Below are 10170 nucleotides of genomic sequence, written 5' to 3' on the forward strand. Positions count from 1 at the left end.
TGACTGTATATTATTTATATCTTCATATTTACAAAGCAGAAAATCCTCATATTCGAGAAGCTGGAACCAGAAGCAGATCTGTATTTTTGAATGAAAAACGGCTTAAAGGATTAATCAGTTATCAAAACAGAAGCTGCTCTATTTTCAGGTAATCGACTAATCAATTAATCCACCAATCATTTGAGTTCTTGACTTAAACTTCATAAGCAAACCTAATATTCTCACAAAGGAGACCATTTTAGTGGTCTGGTAAGATGCAGAAACGTGAACACCACAAAAGGAAAGAACTGCTTCTTTTACACTGCATTAGTGTGGAGGTGCATGTGTGTGTAGGCCTGTCACGACCATTATCGATCGTTATTGAACATCCTATACATGGACTTAACCTCGATGATTTTTGCTGATGTTGATACATCCTGTTGTGTTTACATGCATGTTTGTTTACATAAGAACGTCGCCACCATAACGGCAGAATAAACAGCTGGGTTTTCCCGACCAGTGTTCGACTTGGGCGCGGTGCCTAAGCATATTTTTCACAGCGCTAAGCTTGTTCGACAGACAAAAAAATATGACGAGACGAGATACATTTTGTTGTCATTTCTGGTTGTGCTGCTTCATCTGCACTCTGTGACAGGACACACACACACACACACACACACACACACACACACACACACACACAGAGCAACAGTGAAGGAGGTGAAGTGAAGATAACGTGTTACTCGAGGCTAATAGGTGTTTTTCCCACAGACAGCAGATTGCAGCCAGAAAGTTAAGTCTTGGTTTCAAAGCTGCTCTCCACAGCTCCTCTGTGGGAACTTTTTTGGCTTTAAGTCGCTTGAGAGAATATTCTTAAGAATTAAAAGTTTATTGCTCTTTGAAAGGGTGTATTTGCATTATTATTCCATTATACTCTCATTATGTCAGTGGCATAAAATGCTCTTAAAATGACAATAATATTGTGTATTGCAAGTATTTCTGGGACAATACCATCATCCAACAAAAGCAGTTATTGTGACAGGCCTATGTGTGGGCCTGTATTCATAAACAAAGTGAGAATATGAGCAGGGACATCAATTCACTGACTGACTGACTGATGACAAAGGACATTAAAGAGCCAGTCAGAGACCAAACATCAGCTGACACTGGTTCATCTGTGATCAAATGAGGTGGATTAAATGAAAATGGATCCTCATTAGGAGCCATGCTGAGAGCAGAAACAGACCAAAGCTTAACTGTACCTCGGCGATGAAATACAACCCATCATAACACATGTGTACAAGCTCTGTCTGCCAGCCTGCAAATCACCCCAGTGAGATATGGTGTGTCCAATGGCGTGATGATGAGTCTGGCTGCACTGTGCATGCGAGTGTGTGTGTGTTTATGTTATGGTGATGATTAAAGTGACAGATACTGTGGCTCTGCTTGTTATCTACTTGCCCCCAGCAACAACAGGCCCACCTGTTGGTGTTGCAGCTTTCGAGGCCTTGGTTACTGGTTCTCCAAAATCCCTTTTCCAGAACTGACACACTTACCCTGATACATGGGAAGCAACTGAGCTATTCATAGCAGAAGAAAGCCCTGGAATTTTCCACCCAAATACAGAGCAAACTGGTCCTCAGTCATAGGCTGCAGAACAGCCAAAGACCCCGGACACTGACAACCAGCCACTTGTTTAAAACTGATGGTCTGACTTTACAAAGCACTTTTGTGCCAGAGACTCCCTCTAGTGGTGAGATGGAAACATGCAGCACTCTTAACTGTGCTATTAAAATGTAGTGTAGAAAGATAGTTCATAAGAAAATGTTATAACTGTTCACACATTTTTTCATTTTTTACAAAAACAAAGTCCCACATACACACAGGCCTAACTGAGTTCAAACAGTTCAACATCATAAAATTGTGCAGCGTCACTGAGATCTGTTTTGTCTCTTAAAAAGAAGAAAATAATCCCACTGACACCTTTTCAGCAGGAGTACGTAATGTCTACAATATGCTTCAACACCCACAACCACAACTGTGAGGTTATGGGGCCCTGGGCAGGGACTCTCAGTGTTTGCTTGTCACATATTTCTGTCTGCTGAGGGGCCAGGGGGTGTGGAAGAGGGTGGAGTGAGGCGGGCAGGCATGGGGATTGTCAGTTGTGCAGGTTAAAATGCACAGGAAAACATGTAGATGTGCTACACATTCAGTAAAGAATGTAACAAAGGCCCCAAGGGCTCATATGACTTGCCAAGTCATGATTGACAGAATACATGTGAGTTCAAGAGAGAAGCCCTCAGAGACATGCCATGACAGGAACAGTACATCTGATTAATAATGAACCAGATTGAACCATGGGGGGGAGGGGGGAGTGGTGGAGAGAGTACAGCAACCAGTCAACTGCAGCATGGAGCAGGATGTATTACTGTATACATTATCCAGTACCATACAGAGCACAGAAATCCACAGAGGGAAATTCAGGTAATGAGTCAGGGATCGCAGCGCTGTGCAAATGCTATTGAGTTGACAACCCAACTTGAAAGAAACAAAGGAAATATGTGACAGCAACCTCATCCGACAAGCTCGCATACTAGAGAGCCTGGAGACAAAAGGTACACCAGGCAATGTCAAATTAAAGGCCGGTAAGTTAGTGAAGATCAAGGTAAGACAGCCTCCGTATCAGATCAGATCACAACAGAAAGCAGAGCAGTGCTGGAGAGAGGAATTCCCTCCACCTCTCTCGCTGATACTTAACAGCCTCTATATATCACGTCATATAGCTCGGGCTGCAAAGCTAGCACATCACATATTCTGCTTCATGTGATGCAATGAAGGTCCAGTGGGAGAGCAGCCTGCAGGCAGAGACAGATTCCTGCAGAAGAGAAAACTGAGTAATCAATGTTTCCAGCAGCAAATCAACACCAACACTTACATAAGAGAGCTGCTTCAAATGTGCAGAAGTGCTGAAGATAAGAATTTCTTTCAAAAAAACCTAAACTTCCAACCGACTTGAAAGGAAAGATGCTGTGAAGCTGAGCTATTTCTGGTGCTGCTTCAAGAAGCAGCACAGGAAATGTTGAAAACTTCAGTTCATGACATGGATAAAAACAGCAGCTGCTCAAGCTGCAGCTACAGGAGATTGTTCTGCAGCAGTAATTTGGCAGTGAGAAAACCAACAGACTGGGGTGGTCAGATGGAAGTACTATAATGGGTGGCCTACATGCGACTCTTGCGACAGACTGGGAGAGCAGAGGGCTCAGCCAAGCGGCTAATTGAGAAGACTTAAATGACTGCATGGATGGAGAGACCTCTAAGTTATTTATTACTGCAGCAAAGACAGGCTTCCTCAGCAAATACAGTACAGTGTGTGTGTCAACATGAGTTACTGCTTGAGACCCGCTGCTGCATCCCTCCAAACATTCAGCATTTGTGCTGCACTATGGCACACCGAGGAAGTAGCGATCAACATTTAATTGCTTCACAGATAAATTGCTTGTCTAGCTTCTCCCCACAGAGACCAGTTAGTATCAACTACTTCAAAGGTAATCATAGAGCTACAATCATTTGTCCTGTGTCCCATCACACTAAAAACTTAATGAAACACCTACGCATACCTTATGAATTGACACTACGGTCACACTAATTAATACACCACCATATGCCAGTAAGGCACAGGCCCATGGTGACAACGGCCAATTAAAATGTGTATGACTAATATCTGATTTATAGAGTACCATTTGAGATTGAATTGCTTCCTCATAACAATTTAGCAAACAACAGTTATAAATTTAAGTCAAGCAAAGCAGCTAAAGCCAAACAATCAAAAAGGAACTGGGAATCTGCATTTCCTAAATTTTGTAACATGAACTTTATTTCAGTCTGTCCAGTTTGGATTCGGACGTCCAGAGGTGCTAAAACATACTCACTGTGAGTTATCACATCTGTGAGGCTAAAGGAAGAATCTAACTGACATGTAAAGAAAGGATGAAATGCAGTAATCTCTAGCTGTAGTAATAAAAAATAGTTTTCTCTACGTCAGCGCATATTCCCCTCAACAAAAGTAATGACATTTTGGGCAAACAGTTGGGGCGGTTCTTGACGTCTAACCCCTGCCGATAAGGAGAAGCCCCAGTCAGTAGACCTATGAACTGCTGCTGCAAGGGATGGGCAGAGGGGTCCTCTTCAAGGGTGCATATGCATATCTACCACACAACCCACACAACTGTTATGTATGGGGAACTCCCTCAAAAGGCGCTCCTGTTGTATACCATGGGGTGCGGTTTCATCAGCATGAACAATATGACAGTAAAAGCAGTAAAAGCAGAGTCTAAGCCATATTTTAATGTGTTCGAGTTTGGCTGTGGTATAATGTACCATTGTATTAATGTGTTAACTTATTAACTGCACTGGCAAGTTGCAGCTTAATATGAAAACAGCAATTATCAGTGGATTAACTCAGCTGCAGCCCCACTTTAGTTCAAATATTCTTGGTAGTGAATTGCATTACAGTTCCACACAAAGCAGCATGTATGCTGAATGCTAAATATACGACATCTGCTTCAAACAGATCCAACCAATGTCACAACAACAGATTAGGAACATAACTCAGCAGCAAACTGAAAGAGCAGCAGTCCTCATCTCTGGATTCTTAAAAGCCACTGCACAAGCATCTGTGTAATTTCCTGCCTCCTCGTCCATGTAACATCTGAGAGTTCACTCATTCTTTCTACGGGACCCCTTATCACCCACACTCACCAGGGCTGGTGGTGCTCTGCAGGCTTCCCCTCTTGCGAAACGGGGATTTAGGTTTAGGCTTCCCTTGTCCATCGTTGGAGTTGGAGGAGGAGGAGGAGGAGGAAGAGGATGACATCTTGCCGCCTGTGCTCCTGTTACTACTGGAGCAGAGTGAGTCAGAGCTGTGCAGCGGCCAGCAGAGGGAGAGAGGAGCACTACTTCTAATGCTGGAGCTCTGTCTCATGGTGGGGCAGTGGGGCGGCAGGACCCATACTGGGCTGCAGAGTTGGCTCCTCCTCCCAGTCCGCGGAAGGTCAGCAGGCATGCTGCACAACGACGAGCTGAAAGGCAGCCCGAGGCTTCCCCGACTCCTGCTGGGGGCCATCCTCCTTGGTTGCCCTAGCAACCAGGGAATGAGCTTCCTGTAGCCAATGCTGGGAAAAACAGCCGCCGAAGAGGGCATGGCTGATCAAAGTGTGTCGCTAGCTGGCCGGATAGCCCGCAAGCCTGGAAACCGACTACAACCCGCCAGCTGAGTGCCAAGGTGAGTGAAGGACAAAAGTTTTTTTTCCGCTGTTCTAAAAATAGCAATTAGATACACCAGATATCATGAGGAACTGTATTCAACCGGGTGGGGAAAAAAAACCCAGAGGATCCAGATGAATGGCAGGTGACAAAATAAGTCAAAGAATAGAGAATGGTCAGAGTGGATCAGCACAGAAACCAGCTTAGTGTGTAAGCTGACTAATGAACTCTCAATCTTCTTTGCTGGAAATTTCTGAGGGGAGACAGACAGCCTGAACACACACAGCACAGGCCCGCCCGACATCAAGTATTATAAATAGTGACAACCAATGCCCAGGAAGGACCAGTAATGCAAATGGGGACAAGTGAGTATGTGCAAAAGTTTGGCTTCTGTGGTTCCTGCAGTTGAGGAGTATTAATTATTCCACATTTTAAAGAAGTGTAATAACCACACAAGCCAAAACAGCTGAGTCTGAGCAAGGAAAACAAGCAAAGCTGTGGGTTATTTGTTTGTTTGTTTTACCAGCAGTTTGCTTTCTTGACACTTCATGGATAGGCACACTCATCTCTGAACTGCAAAGTAAAACTTTCTTTTAAAATCCTCCTAAACAACAAAGTTAAAGTTGTTGGTCAGCATACATGTACACATTTTAAAGACAATACACAAACATGGTTTAAATGCGTGTTACCTCTAACTTGGCTTTTCAAAATGATAAACCTTTCTTGACTTCCCAGGGCAGACACTGAAAACATCCAAAATGGCTCAGTAAAACCATTTCTGATTCAGGATTTGTAATGTCACATATCAGCGTACATATATTCAAAAACTTACTGAAGCTGACTGACACTGACTATGATTGACTCTGATATTGGCCTTATAGTGCACTTCAGTACTTCCATCACTTACAGAATAGTCAGAGCTGGAGAGATACAAAAAAAGAGTAAAGATCTCCATCTAGTGGTATAAAAGTTTTATGCAGTGACACCAAAACATGTCAGTCCCCTCTGAGCATTGCTCTTAAAGCAGCAAATAAATTAATACACTACAAATGAATACACCTTGCAACTGCAGGATTATGCTCACAGCATTTTCAATTAAACTGGCCTCTAACATTAATGCTTTGACTGAACCTGATCAACTCCGAACAAAATGCAAAACGTGTCATTTATGTTGTAGAATAAATGAAAATATCAAAAACGCAGGTGAAATATGGATCAGATACTTAGAAATACAAATGTACCAAAGAACAAACCCCAAAACGATCAAACTTATCACACTGATCTCTAAAACTGAAACACAAACTACAAGTTATGTTTTGTTAGAATCAGTTGTGCAATTAAGCTAAAATAAAGACTCACAAACCTGTTCAAACGACACAGTGAAGACATTCAACAGACCTGCCTGTGCAGCAGTCAAACAGCTAAAATTCAACCAGTCTGTTAAATGAGCTGGACTACAACATGCCTCCAAGACAGATTCTGGTGGTGACCAACAAAAGTGGCAGAAGTCAAGGTTTATCTTTGACAGGCTGAAATAAAAATCTTGTTCCAGGGTGTCTCCAGCCTTTTCTGAAATCTGACCCAGTTTTTGAGTGAGCTGACGTTCACCATCTGGTGCAGCAGCAGCAAAGGCTAAAAAACAGAGACCTACTTTTGCCTGAAACAAAAATCTTAAAAACCCCCATGAACAGACATTTTGCTCAAACCAAATCACATTCTCATTCTCTCACCTGGAAACAGGAGAAACAGTCGGCCGGGTAGCTCTCGCTAATCCTTTGGTTGTCTCTTTGCTCTGTGCTGCTCAGTCAAGCTTTCTGTCAACACACCCTCGCTAAAAATGAGACCACTGTGCATATCACTGGCTGCTTTTTTTTCACTCCCTCAGAGCAAAGCGTATGGAATTCAGCATTTTGTTTGCAGAGGCCATACACCAAAAAAAAAAAAAAAAAAAAAAAACACAAAAAACAGAGGGTTACATACACCTTGTATCCAAAGGCTGATGTTGCCAACCCTACGCGCAAGGAAAGCAGGAAACCCAGGATTGTTTTAGCATGTTAGGATGCCACCATGGCCATTTCATAGGGACCATGTATTTGTTACAATTACAGACACTTTTATCCAAATCGACGTATATATGAATTCACACACCAATGGCACAGCATCGGGGGCAGTTTTGGGGTTCATTATCCTGCCCAAGGATACCTCAGCATATGGACTGCCTGGCCAGGGATCGAACCACAGACCTCCAGATAAGTGGACAACCGCTCTACCTCCTGGGCCACAGCCCCCACCCCCACCCCAGTTTGTTACCCAGAGTAGTCTCCGAAATGACACACTTATCATTGATCTTAAAATATCTATACTTATAAACATAGTAATGTTTACATTAAATTTTTTTTTTTCTTATCCAAGGAAAGGGTGTCATTCGCTGAAAGGGTGTCATACGCTGTGCAGATTTACAGGATGTAACTATAAAAGCCGAGATAGCCACTAAAACAACAAAGTGCTTAAAGAATGCTTCTGACTTCCTGACATGAAGTAGATGAAAGAAGTTTAGAGCTGCTGGAGGCAAACAGCTGCCTTTAAACGCTTTACGTCTACGCTAAACGTCCCATATGTGAAACTTGGTTATGTTTGATGTAACCTCGTGAGCACCTATCCTCAATGGCTCTTGACAGATGTTTGCACTGCTTGCAGACTTACCACCTGACATTGTTGAGGACCCACGAGGAGCAGATGGAACGTTAGACTGTAGCACGAGACAGGAACTTCCCTGCAACAAACACACAGCAACATAACACGCGACGTTAAAATGACAGTGGTTAGCTACGTTAGCTAGCTGGTAAGCTAACAGACACCGACACCTGGACAGCTGGTTTATCTAATAAAAGTTTGCTCAAGTGAAAGCTTCACATTCGTAACATTAAAATGTGCTTTTCGCTTCCTCGCTGACTAATTAACTTTTCATCACGAAGTCAACTAACGTCAGTCACCTCTGATTTCACGTGAGCCGTCAGTGAAAGGGTTAAGCTCTGCGTCCATAACTTCAAACGTAACACCTGAACTGACAGGATAATAAAGTGTTCATTTAAACCAGCGAATAGTTAGTTACCTGAGGGTTTCTTCACCTTTCTTTGACCAGGTCGCTTTTTGTTCTGATGTGAATGTAGTTTCCTCTAAAGAGGGACGAAGTTTTAGTTTTAAAGGAGCCGCTCGCTTTGACTGTAAAGTGGTTGAAACGTCGCCTGACACAAAAGACAAACACAGGTTTCCTCAGGTTTACTGTCTAGGAAGCTCATTGTTCATTCAGCTTGTTGGACGTGAGAGGCAGCAAAGTGACACAGATAACTGTCACTTTAAACCACAAGCTGAGCTGAATATGGAGAGATTAAACTACAGTTTGGCTCACTGTGCTGGCATGTATTCAACCAGTCAACCAAGTACCGCATCCTGCTTAATTTTGAGGAAGCCTACTTGTACTTTACTTGAGTGTTTCCATTTTCTGCTACTTTATGCCTTTACTCCACTAAAATTCAAAGGCAAAGATTGTACTTTTTATTGCACCATATTTACTTGATAACTTCCGTTACGTTGCAGACTAATAATACAAAATATAATCAGCAAATAAATTGTGATGTATTATTAAGGATAAAGACTTTATTGGTCCCTTGGTGAAATTCTCAAGTTAACTTCCCAACAGAATATAAAGTTGTTAAAGTTAGCTCAGCTCCACCTTTTTCAGCTGCAACATCAGTATTTATCCTGTAATATAATACAAGTTTTTGTCACATGGTCCATTCTGCATAATGCGCTTTAGATACTTTAAATATATATTTGAAGTCAATTCTAAATTCTAAAATGCAATAAATGTAGTGTCAGATAAAAGTAGTGTAGTGAAAAGTACAGTAGTTCCCTCTGAAATGCAGTCAAGTACATGTAGAAAGTATCAGGACATAAAATTACTCTACTAGAGCAAAAGTATCTCACATAGTATAGTTTGTCTATTCAATTCAACAACCAACAGGCTGTTTGCACAAGCAAAGGGCAAGGCTGCAAGACACTCATAGTAAAGATGGGAACACATACCTCAGCAGAACAGCATGTGCTGACACAGAGCTTTCAAGACTGAAGTCCAACATTTCATTTAGTCATGCATGTCGCTTGTGAATAAGTAACAGTTGACATTTATTGAAATCAACAGATAAGATGATCATGATATGATGTTGACATATGTTGTTATTTACAATCTCAATTTTATCTAATATTACAGGCTTTAAAATTAAGCAACTTAGGATGAAACAAGCCCATGCTAACATCATTACTAGTAAACTAATACATGGTATGTCAGGAACACTGCATTAATATACTCAAAGATTACTCTAATGAAAATCACATTGGCGATGTATCAGTAGCTGCATTTTCCTTATTGTCTTAAAAATGTTGAAACTATTTTTGCCTGTTTATGTTTGTATGTTCAAGTGCCTGGCAGTTTTATTCGTCTCTCAATTTTACATCATCCAGCAGATTTTATTTCCTCTTCTGCCCTCCCACTTCTCCTTCCTTTGTCTTGTCTGCTTGTTGTCCCTCTTGTAAATGGTATCTCATTTTGTGAAATGTTGACAATGTGCCTGGAAAGTTGCTGCAAACAAACAAATGATACTTCGGTTTTCTTGCTCTTCTTGTCTCTGTTTCTGCCACAGAGTCTGGCTGCAGCCCTCTTGTCCATCTGCTCTCACTTCGTCTTGATCACCATGGGCAGGAAACGTGATCTGAAGCACTGACTTCCATCTTTAGTCAACTTTTTGGGTTTGTTCGGCCGCAATATGGCCCTTGCACATCAGGTTCAATAACAATTACAACTAAAATAAGATTTTGAGACAACAGCTGGGCCCTCTACCTTTAGTGGCAGCAGAATACATTGAGGACTGC

The 10170-nt window shown here is 42.0% G+C and overlaps 1 protein-coding gene across 3 annotated transcripts in view; it reads right to left on the reverse strand.

Annotated features, from left to right (window-relative positions):
* Positions 1-8492, reverse strand: part of ampd2a (adenosine monophosphate deaminase 2a) — a 29871-nt gene extending 21379 nt beyond the window's left edge. The window contains exons 1-2 of one of the 3 annotated variants that reach the window (XM_076757606.1): positions 8354-8492; positions 7945-8014 (exon numbers count right to left, since the gene is read on the reverse strand). In XM_076757606.1, the coding sequence (XP_076613721.1) occupies positions 7945-7954 (10 nt within the window). In that variant the 5' untranslated portion in view covers positions 7955-8014; positions 8354-8492. Of the gene's footprint in view, positions 1-4737; positions 5180-6971; positions 7038-7944; positions 8015-8353 lie in introns of those variants that run through there. The other 2 variants (XM_076757625.1, XM_076757597.1) reach the window with 2 other exon arrangements.
* Between the last annotated feature and the right edge of the window lie 1678 nt (positions 8493-10170).

This window comes from Chaetodon auriga, chromosome 2 (genome assembly GCF_051107435.1).
Source record: "Chaetodon auriga isolate fChaAug3 chromosome 2, fChaAug3.hap1, whole genome shotgun sequence".
Classification (NCBI taxonomy): Eukaryota; Metazoa; Chordata; class Actinopteri; order Chaetodontiformes; family Chaetodontidae; genus Chaetodon; species Chaetodon auriga.